Source organism: Panthera uncia, chromosome D2, assembly GCF_023721935.1.
Source record: "Panthera uncia isolate 11264 chromosome D2, Puncia_PCG_1.0, whole genome shotgun sequence".
NCBI classification, from domain to species: Eukaryota; Metazoa; Chordata; class Mammalia; order Carnivora; family Felidae; genus Panthera; species Panthera uncia.
This window is the reverse complement of record NC_064818.1, coordinates 48,725,554-48,741,572: the sequence shown is the minus strand read 5'-3', so window position 1 is coordinate 48,741,572 and position 16,019 is coordinate 48,725,554. Positions and strand designations below refer to the sequence as shown.

At 36.4% G+C, this 16,019-nt stretch overlaps 1 protein-coding gene across 8 annotated transcripts in view; it reads right to left on the bottom strand.

Moving 5' to 3' along the window:
* Positions 1-586: 586 nt before the first annotated feature.
* The window catches only part of KIF20B (kinesin family member 20B), a 72,771-nt gene continuing 57,338 nt past the window's right edge, over positions 587-16,019 (bottom strand). For 5 of the 8 annotated variants that reach the window (XM_049645385.1, XM_049645387.1, XM_049645391.1 and 2 more), the window contains 8 exons: positions 14,374-14,550; positions 12,645-12,755; positions 9,932-10,129; positions 9,078-9,146; positions 7,537-7,638; positions 6,982-7,132; positions 2,417-2,559; positions 587-835 (listed from right to left, as the gene is read on the bottom strand). In XM_049645385.1, the coding sequence (XP_049501342.1) occupies positions 758-835; positions 2,417-2,559; positions 6,982-7,132; positions 7,537-7,638; positions 9,078-9,146; positions 9,932-10,129; positions 12,645-12,755; positions 14,374-14,550 (1,029 nt within the window). In that variant the 3' untranslated portion in view covers positions 587-757. The remainder of the gene's footprint in view (positions 836-2,416; positions 2,560-6,981; positions 7,133-7,536; positions 7,639-9,077; positions 9,147-9,931; positions 10,130-12,644; positions 12,756-14,373; positions 14,551-16,019) is intronic. The other 3 variants (XM_049645388.1, XM_049645389.1, XM_049645392.1) reach the window with 1 other exon arrangement.

Genomic DNA, 16,019 nt, shown 5'->3' with positions numbered 1-16,019 from the left:
AATTTTGTATTTTCTAGCTATCAGTACTTTTTGGCCTCTAGATGCTTCCTTTCTTTCTGCTTCTGATCTTCTGTGTCCTAGAAAAAACAGGATTACTAACAAGACATTACTAACAAGACATTATAATTAAAAGACTTGAGATCTTTTCTAAATGATGTGCCTACAAATTCTGGCAGTGAGGAGACCTGTACACCCTACTCCTGGATCTTAGCTATAATCCACACATGTAAAATCAGTTGTGTTTCCTAACAAATGAAGTAAAAACAATTCATAAAACACTGTTAAATAGAAGTAAACCAAATATCTGACCTGCAATGTATGTAAAAAAACCAAAAACAACAGCATCTTTCCCAGAACCTCACTGATCCTTATACCTGAGATAAAAGGAAAATGCACACAGTTTGAAAAACTGTTATATAGCACAATGTATAAACTTGTCAAATCAGTAAGTTGTACACCTGAAACTAACGTCACATTGTGGGTCAACTATACTCAAACAAAAAAAAAAAAAAAAAAAAAAAAAAGAGAGAGAGAGAAAGAAAAAAAGCTATTATAAAAAAGTCTTAGAAAAGTAGACAAATTGAGCTGTTGACATACTGTCTTTATTGAATTAAAATTATACTATGTATAAAATAGCAATGTGTACACAGAGGGATTTAATGCATCATCATATATACAATTGTCTGTGAAAAGTTAGCATACAAATTACAATGATTATGAACATAAAATTTATATTAAAACATCCTCCAAAAGTGATTTATTTGGCTGTTTTAGTTCGAAGCCGTCGTTTAAGAATCTGATGATCACTCTCCTTTACTTTATGGTCCATCAAAATCTGAAATTAACAATTCCACAATTTTTTATAAATAAAAGCTTATTTATAATTTAATAAGATATTCATGTGCTTAATAACTGGAATAATAGGTACATTTTAATATTTTTTTGTCCTTTTGGCCTGCAGGTATACTAACCTTCTATAAAAAAGCATCATCTAAAGTAACAGATTTTGTAAAGATTCTTTCAACATTACCTAACATAGAATTAAAATCATCTACACTTTATATTGAATTCAGGACATATATATCTTGAAGTAATAACTGAAATATTTGGAGAGAAGTACCTTAAATAATTTTTAAGAAATTATCTTTCACAGCAACAAGTACAATAATCCCCCCTTATCTGTGGCGCATATGTTCCAAGATCCCCAGAGGCTGTACCAAACCCTAGGTATGCTGCTTTTTCCTATACATACACATACCTGTGATATAGTATAATTTGAAAGTTAGGCACATTATTATATTGACAATCACTAATAATGAAACAATTACAACAATATACTGTATAGTAAGTTATGTGAATGTTATCTCTTTCTAAATATGTTATCGTACTGTCCTCTCCCTTCTTCTTGAAATGACTAGAAATGATAAAATGCCTACGTGATGAGTGAGGTGAATGATGTAGGCATTGTGACATATAGGCTACTACTGACCTTCTGATAATACATCAGAAGGAGGATCATCTGCTTTCAGACTCCAGATGACCGTGGGCTACTGAAATCATGGGAAGTAAAACAAAGGATAAGAAAGGGCTACAGCATATAACTCAGAAAAGTAGAACGAGTATTATATTCCAACTAAGAAAAGAAAGAACTTCAGTGAAAGGAAGAAATCATGAACTAATCAGACAGATGGTGAAAAGTGACCAAGAAACTAGGATTTCCAATGGCATGTCCTAATTGACACCAATTCTTCACCACCTGCCTTCAAGTGTCTTATATCTGATCACTGCTGTTGCAAAAAGTCTCTCTCTCCCCTGATTTCTCTGAGCTACTTCCTGCAGAAGCCTCCTCCTGTAATTGCTTTTCTACTGTCACTTTCATCTACTGGGCAAATGCAAGCATGATGGGAAATTAGAACTCTCCCTGTAATAGCACAGACTGTTCTGAGTGAAGAGAATGAGTCATCGAGTCAGGATGACAAACTACAGTCTTTTCTTAAAAGAACCTGGAAGGCTTAGAGAAAAGGTGGGAGGAAATGACTGAATGTCAATTCTGCATTTTTACCAGGCCCACTTAGGCCAGATTTGTACAACTCCTGTGATAAAGTTAACAAGAAAAACAGGTGTTAGGAGCAAACAAATTACTCAACAGTGATAATTCTATTGATGGAATTAAAATTCCTCTGATGAGTTTACAAATGTAAATACATGACACTTGTATACATTAATGCAGCACTTGTTTTAATTATTACAAATTTAACACATCACGTAGCAAAAGTGTAACACTTAAAGCATTTCAGGAGATGTGATCTAAAGAATAAAAATTCAAACCATTGTAAAATTCAAAATGTATGAATACTTCAGAATTAAAAAGAGCATGAACAGTTTTACTTTCAAGAAAACGAAAGGAGTAGCTTACCACTTGTCCAGATATATCAATAGGAGATGAAATTTCATTTGTGTACAATTTCCGCTTGGCCCGTTTTGGTCGAGACACATTTTCTTTACTCACTTCTACATTTGAGAGCTTTGAAGAGCTCATCGTTTCAATTATCTTCTTTGCTATGAAAAAAAAAGTTTAAATCCTAAAATAAATAACTTTCTAACTGGAAAGGTTTGAAATCCTTAATAAAGAAAAAACATACCAAAGTAAAGAGAAAAGCACTGCAACTTAGAAATGGTGAAAGGACATGACTAAACAATTCACAAAGAAAAAATTAAATGCCTCATAAACACATGGTATAACGATGAACAGCAAAAACAAAAAGGCAAATAAATAAAACATCATTTGACTAATGTTCAACATGGTGAAAGGTTTGGTAAATTACAGTACAACCAATAAGTGTCTCTAATGACTCAAAGAGGCTTATGCTGTGATAGCAAAAAGCAGGATCCATATATACTGGACCATGCAGCAGTACTCACATGTAGAGATATCCACAATCAATATTAAGTCAAAGTTGTTTATAATCGTGAGCCCTTTGCTTATAGTTAACACACACACACACAACACACACACACACACACACACACACACACACACACAGTAAAAGAAATCAAATTGTTAATGGTTGTTTCTGGGAAGTGGAAAAAATTTTCAATTTCTTACTGTGTACATTTGTTTTTCTTTCTTTTTTTAAAATGTTTTATTTATTTTTGAGAGAGCACAAATGGGGGCAGGGGGGCAGAGAGGGAGGGACAGAGGATCTGAAGTGGGCTCTGACCTGACAGCAGTGAACCTGATATGGGGCTTGACCTCACAAACTCTGAGATCATGACCTGAGCTGAAGCCGGATGCTCAACAACTGAGCCACCTAAGTGCCCCTATTTTTCTTTTTTCTTTTTTTTAAAGTTTATTTTATTTATTTATTTTGAGAGAGAGAGAGCAGGGGAGAGGGGCAAAGAGAGAAGCAAAGACAGAATCCCAAGCCGTCTCTACACTAGACAGCACAGAGCCCGACACACGGCTTGAACTCATGAACTGTGAGATCATGACCCTGAGCCAAATCAAAAGTCAGACACTTAACCAACTGAACCACCCAGGCATCCCTACATTTGTTTGTTTTTCAACAGGTACATACTGATTTTAATAGAAAACATACTTCCAGTTAGGAAACCTGCTGGATAGAAAATCCATATACACATGATATTAGCTATGTATTTTTTTTAATAGAAAAAAGGTTGAAAAAACATGCTAAATTGAAAGTCTACTTGCCAAGGGTTAGGCTGGGCTTGAAAGAGCTGAGCTGCCAGATGTCAGAGTAGCCAGTTAAGTCAATAAGCCAAAATGAAAGCAACACTTAGGCCTTTAACCACTTACTGCAATAGAATAAGCAAGAGGCAAAACCTGCGAAAATGCGACTCGCACCCACCTTTCATCTTTCCCCAAGTGTGGTCTAGGTCAGGAGGATCGGCACACAAGTGGGGAGTCCTCTCACTGCCAAGGGAGTACTGAACAAAAAGCTCTTGCCTTTGCTATTTTATGGACCTTAGGGCTGGAGACCAGAAGGAAGGGATAAGAGTGGAAAAGTAAAGTCTGAGTGGAGAAAAGTATCTTCCAGGTTCCCTCCCCTTTCCTGTCATGAGAAGGTCCTAGGAAGAGGTGCCCGAGGAATTTCTCTGCTGAGGGCCCCCAATAAGGAGGCTCTGAATGAAGGCACCTCGGCGAGGACTGCGGGTATGTATAAGGGGATGGCTGGCCAGGGTCCTGAGTCCTTGACTGTAACTCCCTTCAGAGACTGCACTCTGCATGGGGAGGGCAGCCTTTCCCACGAAAAAGCCATGAGGCCTAACAGGTAAAGATTATGTAACTGCCTATGGGTCAGCCTAAAAGGGGGAAAAAAATCACACATAGGATTTTGGTCTGGAGCCCCAAACTCCCCACTACGATGTGCCAGCCACTATACTAAGGGCTGAGGATGTGAACCACACAAACACGTGGCATTTGTGAAGCTTATATTGTAGTGGAAAAGATAACACAAAAATTGTAGTTTAAATAATTCAATTTGCAGTTTGAAAGATCACTCTGGTGGCCATAAACTAGCGGGACAGGAGAGAGACAAAAGGGAAAAGAAGGAAGACCAATGATACCAAGGAATGAAATAACAGTGGCTATCAAGAGCCGCAGAATTCTAAAAATTAATCTCTATTTTTCCCCCTAGATTTCTAAGTGATCGACAACAGACACATAGTGTAGTTATAATCCAAAATTGGGGTATCTTATACTCCTAGAAGTAAGTTTTTAAAAATCCACACTAGGGGCATCTGGCTGACTCAGTCGGAATAGCATGTGACTCTTGATGTCAGGGTCATGAGTTCAAGCCCCATGCTGGGTGTAGAGATTAAATGAATGAAAAAAAAAAAAAATCCACACCTGCTGTACAGGTAGGGAAGCTGTTAGGAGCTGAGTCAACCAAGCAAGAAAGTCAATTACCATATGTGTGCTCCTTTCCTTGAAAACTTATTTTCCTTTACTATGTAAGTGCTATTCAATATAATTTAAACAAAATACCTAAGAATCTAAAATAACAAGTCCTACCGCTCTACATTTAAACATTTAACAGTTGCTGTTTGTCCCTCCAGATATCTTCTATGCTTATGCTAATTATAACTTTTAAAAAAGTACATGTCTTACAAAAAAATACATATATACAAATGGGGTTTGGTAAGTCTAAAATTCCCACACTGTGCATGAAGCCAGCCAGACTACAGCAAACTCACAGGAGCACCTCGAAATATTTTAAATTTTCAAAGAAAACAGTGACACTAGGGGCACCTGGGTGGCTCAGTCGATTAAGCATCTGACTTCGGCTCAGGTCATGATCTCACCATTTGTGAGTTTGAGCCCTGTGTCGGGCTCTGTGCTGACAGCTCAGAGCCTGGAGCCTGCTTCGGATTCTGTGTCTCCCTCTCTCTCTCTGCCCCTCCCTCCCATGCTCATGCTCTGTTTCTCTTTGTCTCTCCATAATAAATAAACGTTAAAAATTTTTTTCAAAAAGAAAGAAAACAGTGACACTCAATAGCTCAAGGTAGTATTGTTTCAAATGGTAACATGTTACATTCCTTTTGATGATGACGTAACTTTACAAACTGGATTTTCAGAAGCTGAATTTTCAGTGGTTGTTTGGCCTTAGCATTAGTGGATAAAATATTAGCTGTTTCTTTTTGGGTGTAGGGGAACAATGAAAAAAATTACCTAGGCATTAAAGGCACTGTGAACCAAGAAAGTTTGGGAACCTCTGTATTAAGTTTTTACAGGAAGTGTTTTTCCACAGCCTATTTGACTCGACTCAACTATCCCCTGCTTTTAATTTAACTCAGTCCCTTTCCCGCATTCTCCTCACCGGTAGTCTCAAATTTATCCCACAACTACCACTGAGGTTAAGTTGATGAAAATCCACTCCTCTGCCTGCCCTTTGTCCCCAGTAACCTCTCCACACTCTCCAAGCCAGATGCATATTACTACCCAGAATTGCCTACACATCTCTACACTTTCCTGGTACTCCACCTGTGTTAAAACTGTTCCCTCTGGTAGATGTGTGTGTGCACATGTGTGAATACATATAAATGTATGTTTTTGTTTATGTGTGTGTGTATTTAGAAAAAGTATGTATCTTAGTATATATTTATACACAAATAATATGGCTATGTTATAAAGAAGAAAGCATTAAGCAATTGAACTCAAGATATATTTATAGAAATACTTATATATATGATATTTTTGATATATTTTGATATTTTTGATATATGTGAATGGGTAGTTTGTCAATGCATAGAAAAAAATACTAGTAAGAATATATACCATAACAGAGTGATTATCTCTAGAGGGTGTAATCCTGCCAGCATTTCAATCCCAAATTAAATCCCATCTCCTCAAAAAAAAATAAAATTTTCCCTTAGCCTCTGAATCAAAAGAGCTCTCTTGCCTCCAATACTACAGAACTTTCTTGGATCCCTGTAACTACATTAAAGCAGCCTGTTCTGGATGAAGTACAGTTGACCCTTGAACAGCACAGACTTTGGGGTACCGACCCCCCCATAATGTTAAAAATCCACGTACAACTTTTGACTCTCCAAAAACTTAACTAATAGCCTTACATTTGATCAGAAGCTTTACTGATTAACATGGATTTTGTATGTAGTATATACTGTATTCCAACAATAAGCTAGAGAAAACAAAATATTAAGACAATTATACACTTACAGTAACATAGTTAGCAAAAAACACCCACACATAAGTGGACCCATGCAGTTCAAGCCCATGTTGTTCAGGGGTCAACTGTACGTACATACGGTTCTTTCTCCTCCTCTACAGCCAACACCTAAGCACACATCATCCTTTCACGCACCCTCCCATCGTACTTCACACAGGACAATGCCTATTCGAAATAAGATAATCACTGTTGTTGAGTTTATACACCAACCAGATATTAGAAAACACCTTATACCTAACATAAAAGGTCTTTTAATTAGTTTTCTGCAAACCTTTCGATTGAAGAATTGTTGGAGAATGTTGTAAGAAGTCTCCAAATTTCTGTAGTGTTCCTTCTTTTTTCTTAGTGGCCACGTTTGTACTAACTGTGGATGCCTGACTCCGTAAAGAGTATGTTTTTTTAGATGATGGGCGTGTGGAAACCTAAGGAAACAAACATTTTTTGTTACTGTTGATGAAAAATGTTAGAAGGAAACAGTTGTGACGACAGTGGAATTAAAGAGGCCAGACCCAGGTCACATTTGCAGGCAGGAAGCTCAGGATTAAGTGTATGAGGAGACGATGAAAGAGCCCAAGAATGGCAAATGGGTGTAACAGGCAGAACGCGGACTCAGAAGTATCGAGAAGGGCCCACTACTGGCCAAATGCTAAAGTTTATATTCTAAGCTGAATTATATGAATAGGAAATGGAAGATAAATGAGTTATAACTGGAGAAAACTGAATTTCTGGGTAATTACTAATTAAATCTGACATTTTTATTTTTATATTTTACTTTATAACTGTAAGTTAAGAAAATGGTCAATTTTGGATGAATGAAAAGACAAACCTTTTGATCCTTTTTGCCAGAGGAATTTCTATGCTCAGAAACAGGAGAGTTGAAATTAGTTCTGGGTGTAGCATTCTTCTTATTTTCATATTTCACCAAGTCCTAAAAATAATGAAATTCAGCACTGGTTAATTCCTTAACAATATTTTCTTTCTCTAGACTCAAAAGAAGAAAGATGATAGTTCTTAACCAAGGGTGATTTTGACCCCAGAGGACACTGATAATGTCTGGAGTTATTTTTGGTTGTTGTTGCTGGGGGGAGGGGGTTTTACTGGCAACTAGTGGTAGAGGCCAAGAATGCTACTAAACATTTCTACAATGCACAGGAGAGGCTTCCAAAATGGAGGTATATAAGCCTAAATGTCAATCACGCTGAAGCTGAGAATCCCTGACTGAAGGTGTGACTTTCTCCCACAACTTTATTGAGGTATTACTGACTATAGTATAACATATGTTAAGTTTAAGATGTACAACATGAGGATTTAACACACACATATATGGCAACGTGACTGAACACATGAATTTTTCACACACACACATCACAAATAACGAAATTATATAAGCTAAATAAAAAACAGTAGAAAAGATAACATCTTTTATTTGAACCCCATTTCCAAAATACAGCAATACACCTACACTTTCCTCAATTCGCAAATCATTCAGAGCATCTATGTTTGGCAGCATCAAAAACAAAACAGAACAAGATCAAGTGAAAATCTTCAGTATAAGCAGAGGCAAAATGCTAAAATCAAGAAATATAGTTTATCTTCCCTATTAAATAGACTTGCCATATTACTTTTCTTTTCCCCACATCACCTCTTAGGAAAACGTCTCTTGTGGTATATTAACCGAATCAAACTGGTAAAAATCCTGGTTGTACCAAAGATCGTACGCATAAAATGAAAAACAAAAAAAGGCAAGAAGAGAAGCAAAGATCATGACCGAACCTCAGAATTCAAGTTACAAAGTAGACCTCATAAGGGTGATAAGAAGCAGACCTCCTGAAAGGGGAAAGACAGATGGTAATCAATGTAAAACAAATGAAGAGTAAGAAGTCCCTCTTACTTGTAGTGTGCAATAAAGAGCTCTCTGGAGTCTTCACTGGATTAGAATGTAGCACTGTATAAATGATTTTCATGAGGACCTTATTATAACACTCAGTTTCTTAAAGCATTGAAGAGCTAGTAAACATCAGGAACAAAATTTAAGTTTCTATATAATTCTACATCTACAATAATCTGCATATCTATTCTAAAAAACACATGGGGAGTATATTCCGATAGTAAAATGAAAAAAATAATTGTGTTTTAACCCTGAGTACACAACCAATTTTTCCTTTTCCTTCGAAAACAATGAATCAAGGAAAACTCAACTTCACACAGATCATAATGAAACTACTTACTGTTTTAAAGTTATCTAAAATTTATTAAATATAAATTAAATATTGAATACAAAGTTAAGACTCTACAAAACGGTCACTAAAGATGTTCTAGGTGTAGCAGGAAATATGCTAAATAATATTCACTTGGCAAATTTATTACCTGACAGAGAGCCTCAGGAGTATGGTTAATACTATTTCTGCCCTTCCACCAGCTTGAAAATATACTACTCTTTAGAGGGGTAAAAAAAAAAGTTGAAGAACAAGTTATTGTGCTAGAGAGTTTATAATTAGTTTTAAATTTAAAACAAGTTACTGTTAAAATAAATACGACCATTTATTATATATCCACCACATGTGGAACACAAGCTAATAAGCATTTTAAACATATTGTCTCTAATCCCGTATTTCCAAAAGAAGAAAACTGCGGTGCAGTTTATGTGACTGGCCAAACCTGCTTGGCTAGGAGATGGCAGGAGGTTTGGTAACCCTACAATCAGAAATCTTTAGTAAGAAGAAGTAAAAAGTTTTTATCCTACCACTAAATAGAGACCCAAATTTTAATATACTGGCTAACAGAAAAAGTCTCCCTTCCAAAACCTACTATGACCATAGAGACCTAAAGATTTTAGTTAAATAACAAAGATTATACTCATGCAGTTTAGCCATTCAGTTTCTCTAATTTCTTTGTCAACTCTCTTCTACTGGAGGGAGAGTCACTAAGTTTGAAAAGGACTGGTATACTGAAGTAGGTCTCCAGTGAAATCCACCATCACTTGACCTATCAAACCTTCAATGAAACAAGAGGTAAGCCATATATTTTAATAACCACAAGCTTTTTGTTTGAGGACTATCAAACTACAATAATATTCTTAAGGAATATAAAATGTGCCATAAATTATGATTTTGGTCTCTAACAGCAGTGCTTATGAACAGGAGGACAGTATAATAGTTTAACTATATAATAACTGAGCTTAAGGTTTGCTTGTTAAATTCACTCATTAGTTAAGTACTTACCTCCTCCATTTCATTACTCTTCCTCTTCCGGGCCTTGGAAATCTTAACCGTCACTGGTAAGGCGCAACCGACGTGTTTCACTGCCATTTTGTTTGGCCGTAAAGGTGTAAACTGAATCTCTAACTCAGGTTTTGGAAATCGAGTCGTTTGATTATTTTCTGTTGACACTTCACAAGAGTCAAGGACTACAGAGCCATCCTACAACAGAATTAAAAAGAACACAGATCTTATTTGCAGAATATGAATTTATGAATCGCAAAGAGTTAACTCTTTCAAATGCCCATCAAAGACAATGAATTGGAAACATTAAAAGTGCTCTGGGTCAAATTTACCACAGCAAGTACAAAAAGATGGAGTTACCATCTGCCCTCTCCAGATTTATACATGGTATATTAAAATCTAGGGAAACAGAGTAACAAATTGTTTGGAACATTCCTTTATAAATTTATATTGCTGCCCTAAAACCTCCTGATTTCAATTCCTATTTGTTGGACTCCAACAAATTGAGTTGGAGTCTCAATCCTTCCTTGAATCTGGGCTGTCCTTATTAATGACTTCCACAACCAATAGGATGTGGTGGAAATAACATCATCATTCTGAGTCTTGACCATAAGAGGAAGATTGTAAGAGGAAGAGGAAGGCTTGTACCTTCCACCCTGTCCTCTTGGAAAAGGAACTTTCAGGACACTCCCCTATCTCAGAACCCAGCCACTGTGCTGTGAGAAGCCCAAGCACAGGGGGAGGCCGCATGTAGGTCCAGCTAAGCTCCCAGAATCAACTATCCTCAGAATCAACCATCAACTACCTGAATGAATCATTTTATCAGACTTTAAGACAAGAGAGCATATTGGGGCGCCTGGGTGACTCAGCCAGTTAAGCATCCGACTTCAGCTCGGGTCATGATCTCATGGTTTGTGGGTTCGAGCCCGGCGTTGGGCTCTGTGCTGACAGTTCCGATCCTGGAGTCCATTTCAGATTCTGTGTCTCCCCCCCTCTCTCTGCCCCTCCCCTGCTTGCACTCTGTCTCTCTCTCTTAAAAGTAAACATTTTTTTAAAAAACCTATATTTAAGACAATAGAGCATATTGACTTCATGAAGGCAAAAAATATATACAAAATAGCATTAACAATACCATTCCCCCCAAACCGTGGAATATACAATAACTGCTGAAACTCTTAATAGGAATTGGAATCAGGAGGTTTTAGGGCAGCAATATAAATTTATAAAGAAATATTCCATAGATGATTGCCTTTGCAGGAGTGACTAAGTGGCTCAGTCAGTTAAGAGTCGGACTTCAGCTCAGGTCATGATCTCACAGTTTGGGAGTCTGAGACCCACGTCAGGCTCTGTGGTGACAGCTCAGAGCCTGAAACCTGCTTCAGATTCTGTGTCTCCCTCTCTCTCTCTGCCCCTTCGCCACTAGTACTCTGTCTCCATCTCTCTCAAAAATAAACATTTAAAAATTTTTTTAAAAAATAATTGCCTTTGCAATCAAGATTAATCTTATTTATGAATCAACTCCAAACTTTTCTTCAAATGATATGATCTTAGTCTCTAAGGTCAATGCTAATTATTTGAAACTACCAAAAACTATCAAAGAAAGGCCAAGAGAAAAAAAGCGTCATGCCATTTCTCCATTTTAAAATGCCCTTCTCTTCCTATTCTCAGCTTGGTAAAATTCTATTCACCTTCAAGACTCAGTGTGATGTTACATTCTCTAATCCACATCCACAGCCACTCAGGCAAAATTCATCATACCCTCCACAGGCAGGGTTCCTTCTTAGCAGTCTCTTCATGAGTCTTAGCCCATAAGATAAAGTCAAACAAATAGTCATTTATGTATCCGTTTTACTAGATTTTTTACTCCTTGAGGACAGCAATGTCTTGTGTTTGTAACCTCAGTGTTTAGCAAGTTTCCCAATACTGAATGCTCCCAGTAATTGTGTTTAAAAAATAAACGTAAAAAAAGGAATTTCATCTTCAAAACTTTAAGTGTCATAAAAGTTTTATCTATTGCATATATAATCTGAGAATCTCTATATTATCCAAAGTGATTCACAGAACCCTAAACCCACTGCAAATTAAGGAAACTCACCATGAGTTACTGAGATTTGGTAACAAAGTTATTAAATGGGTACAAAAAAACCCCACCCAAACCACTATTTGAATAGAATGCTTATTATAAGGACCTCTTGGGACACCTGGGTGGCTCACTGGATGGGTGTCCAACTCTGATTTCGGCTCAGGTCATAATCTCACAGTTTGTAAGGCTGAGCCCCACATCAGGCTCCACGTTGACAGCACAGAGCCTGCTGTCAGGGATTCTGACAGGGATTCTCTCTCAAAATAAATAAACTTAAAAAAAAAAAGAAAAGAAAAAGAAAAAAAGGACCTCTTATGAGGACAAATCATATTTTATCTTTTGTAGGATTTCCTATTTCTGACCACCAAGTCTGTTTATATTAACAGATCTGTTGTTTGCAGTAAGTTTCATTTTGAGAGATTAATATCATTTGGGGATCTAATCTCCCAAAAGAATTTCACTTCTCAAAAGCCTTTAGGTTTTCCTTCCCACAGCCAAGAGCACATATAGCTAACTGCATGGCAAGGCACCTACTAACAATTGATTAAATTACACTTGCAAGTGTTATTTATTAATTAATGCTCACTGGTAAAGAGGGTAAAAAAGTAGACTGTGTTACCAAATGCCTACCTCTACATCATTCCTAGAAATTTCAAAACTTGCTGACTGAGGTTCAGTTTCAACTCTGCCAGGATCCACTGAACTTGTATGTCTAAGCTTGATATCCACATCTTGTTCTTCCTAAGTAAGGAAATATAAAACAACAAGCCACTGTAACCAAAAATACATTAAAACACTTCACCTAAAGAATAGAAAATCAAAATTTGGGTGGATTATAACATGGAAGTAATTAAAGACTTCATCAATGACCACCTAACTCTCCTTCCTCCTCTCTTTCATCATCAGAGACTCAGGAAAGGTTGGGCAACTTGCCAGCCTCTGAGTCTGGTTGGAAGAGAAATCTGAAAAATCACTTTTAATTTCCAAGGTGTTTTACGTTTATTCTCTCATTTTACTTTCATTGGAACTCTCTCAGCTAGATTTGTCAAGAATCATTATTCCTACTTTCTAAATGAGGAAACAGGGACCTAGAGATGTTAAATGACATGGCCAAGGTCTACACTAAGCTTGAAGTGTTGGAACGCCAACTACTTTGATAACGCCATTGTGAAACACTAGAGGAGTCTTGAGAATAGAACTGTGGTATCCGGGGAGAAAAGACCATATTGATAGCTAAACCTTCTCTTGCTGCACACTTCATCCCATTTTCTCCGTTACAGGGTATGTTCTACTCCTAAACGCTACTTAAGGGATCTATAAAGAAGAATCAGATTACATTTTTAAACTCGATAAAATTCTAACAGTGGTGGCCTTCTCACCACTGCCATCAAAAGCAGAAGTCAAATATAAATTTATCTCTTATGCCATCTACCCATTATTGCCAAATAAAAAAGAATCCACTGAATCCGTAATGCGGAAAGCAACCAGCACGTATTGACTTCCACTGCGTTAAAAACTGCGCTAATTGTTTTACAAATACTTTCAATTTTCACAACTCTATTAGGAAGACATTACTATCTCTGTTTTAGATAAGTTCGGATATAATAAGTGATTTTCCCAAAGATCCCAAAACCACAATGACAGCAACAGATACCCAATTTTTCTAAGTTTCTAGTCTATGCTATTTATACCACATATTACTACCTCTTTTTTTAGCAGTCTTCCTCTTAGAATCATGAAGTCTTTTGTTGTGACAGACAGGCACACACATTCATTTTCCTATAGTCTGGAGGCTTTAGAGAAGCAGATTTTTGAGGCAGATCATTTATTCTGGAAAGACTAGTTTCAGATGTTTGATTTCACCAGGAAGTAACAATCCTCTGAAATGCAATCCTCTCTCCATGCAGGGTTCCCAACCCAAGGTAACATTACAAAAGTAATTCCTGAATGACTCACCATTGTGCTTATTTTCAAAACAATTCATACCTTTATATAGCAAACTTAGAGTGGGCCCAAGTACTTAAATATTACCAAGACTAATACTGAATCACATTTCCACATTTTAAAGGTAGATTAGGGACTAAATCACAAATTGTTTATTTTTTAATTACTCTACCTGGAAAATATGACCAAAATATTTCAGAAAGTACTATTTCTCAGTGGGTCACTGGCAAGTCAGTCATAATAATAAACTCTGAAAACCTGAAATACATGAAAACTATCCAAATAATTTTTCAAACTCTGATTCCCCTGTGATCTATTGAAACTTACTTTTTTGTCCTCTAAGAGTTAATCAATTATCTTGAAAAATTCCTATGTTCAATAAAAAGAGGCACAGAAAGAATAAGATTCTATTCACCATTTCAGAAGGCTTCAATGTGATCTTTTTTAATTGTTCAATTTCATTGTCTTTCTGTATGTTACTGGAGAGCAGTCCCTTCAGCTGTATTTCTAAAGCTGCGACCAGTTGATCGCGTTCTTCTCGCCATTTCTGAAGGTTATCATCTTTCTCTGCCAGTTGTACTGTAAGTATTTCCTAACCAGAAAATGGAGCAAATGTTATAAAACTAAAAATTTTTTGAAATTTTTATTAGAAATAACACAACCATGAATAAGACATGTTCCAAATTACATGGTTTTGGCTAGATACTTGTAAAACAAAATACATAATGCCTTTAAATATATTTAATGTCCACATGCTGTATTTATCACTATCCCACCTCATTTCAAAAATCAGCTTACTGGTCACTTCTTTCAATTCTTTCAACAATTATGGCTTTTAAACTAATACTAGCATTTCCCCCAATATTTTGGAAGTGAGAGGTAAAATTACAGTAAAACAAATGACAAAACTAATAGCAACAAATAATAGAAAAATGAAAATTTAAAATATCATTTTCAGTGTCTTCAAAAACCATGCAATAGTGGTGAAGTAACAAAAATACATGCAAGACCTAAACATGAGAAGCTGCTGAGAGAAATTAAAAATGCTTCAATAAATGGAGAGATAATCTGTGCTCAGTGATCAAAAGACTCAATAATGTTAAGATATCAGTCCTCCCTAAACAGATCTATAGATTCAGAGCAATTCTGATTGAAATCCAGGCAGGTACACATGTGTGTATGCATGTGTGCATGCGTGTGAGTGTGTGTGGAAACGGGAAAGCTCACTATCAAAGTTATGTGGAAATGCAAATGATCCAGGATAGTCAAAATTATTTTGAAAATGAAGAACAAAGTAGGAGCAAACACATTGTCATTTCAAGCCTACTTTGATAATCAAGACAGTGTGATACTGGAATACACTGCGATCAGTGGAACAGAAAAGACGGTTCATAAGTGCATGGTCAATGGACATTCTACAATAATGCCAAAGAAAGAACAGTCTTTTCAACAAAGATTGCTTGCTTACAATAGCCAAATGGGAAAAAAAAAAAACAAAAAAAAAACAAAAAACAAAAACCCAGACCTAATCTCATACCATATACAAAAATTAACACTTAGCCAACTGATTTATGACAAAAGTGGCAGAGCAGTGAGAAAGAAACAGTTTTTTTCCAATGAATACCACCAGGAAAATTGGTAATCCACATTAAAAAAAAATCTGGATGCCTCACTCACTCCAACATAACACTCAATACTAGAATCAAAATATGAAAGGTAACACCTTAACAGGAAATGGTATGAGAACATCTTCATGTCTTTGAGGTTAATAAAGGAAAAGATTGGGAAAATGAACTGAAGAATATTTAAGAACTTATATTCATAAAAAGGCATTAAGAGAGTAAAAAGTAAACCAGAGACTGAAGAAAGGCACTTGAAACAGATGACAAAGGGCTTCTATCCAGAAAGTATAAGGAGCTCCTATGTATCAAGTAGAAAAAGCCAAACAGTCAGATAGGAAAAAGGCAAGGGGACCTGTATGTAACCTTCAACTTCATTAGTACTCAGGGAAAAGCACCTTAAAATCATAAGAAATAACCAACACCACCATATGTTGGTAGG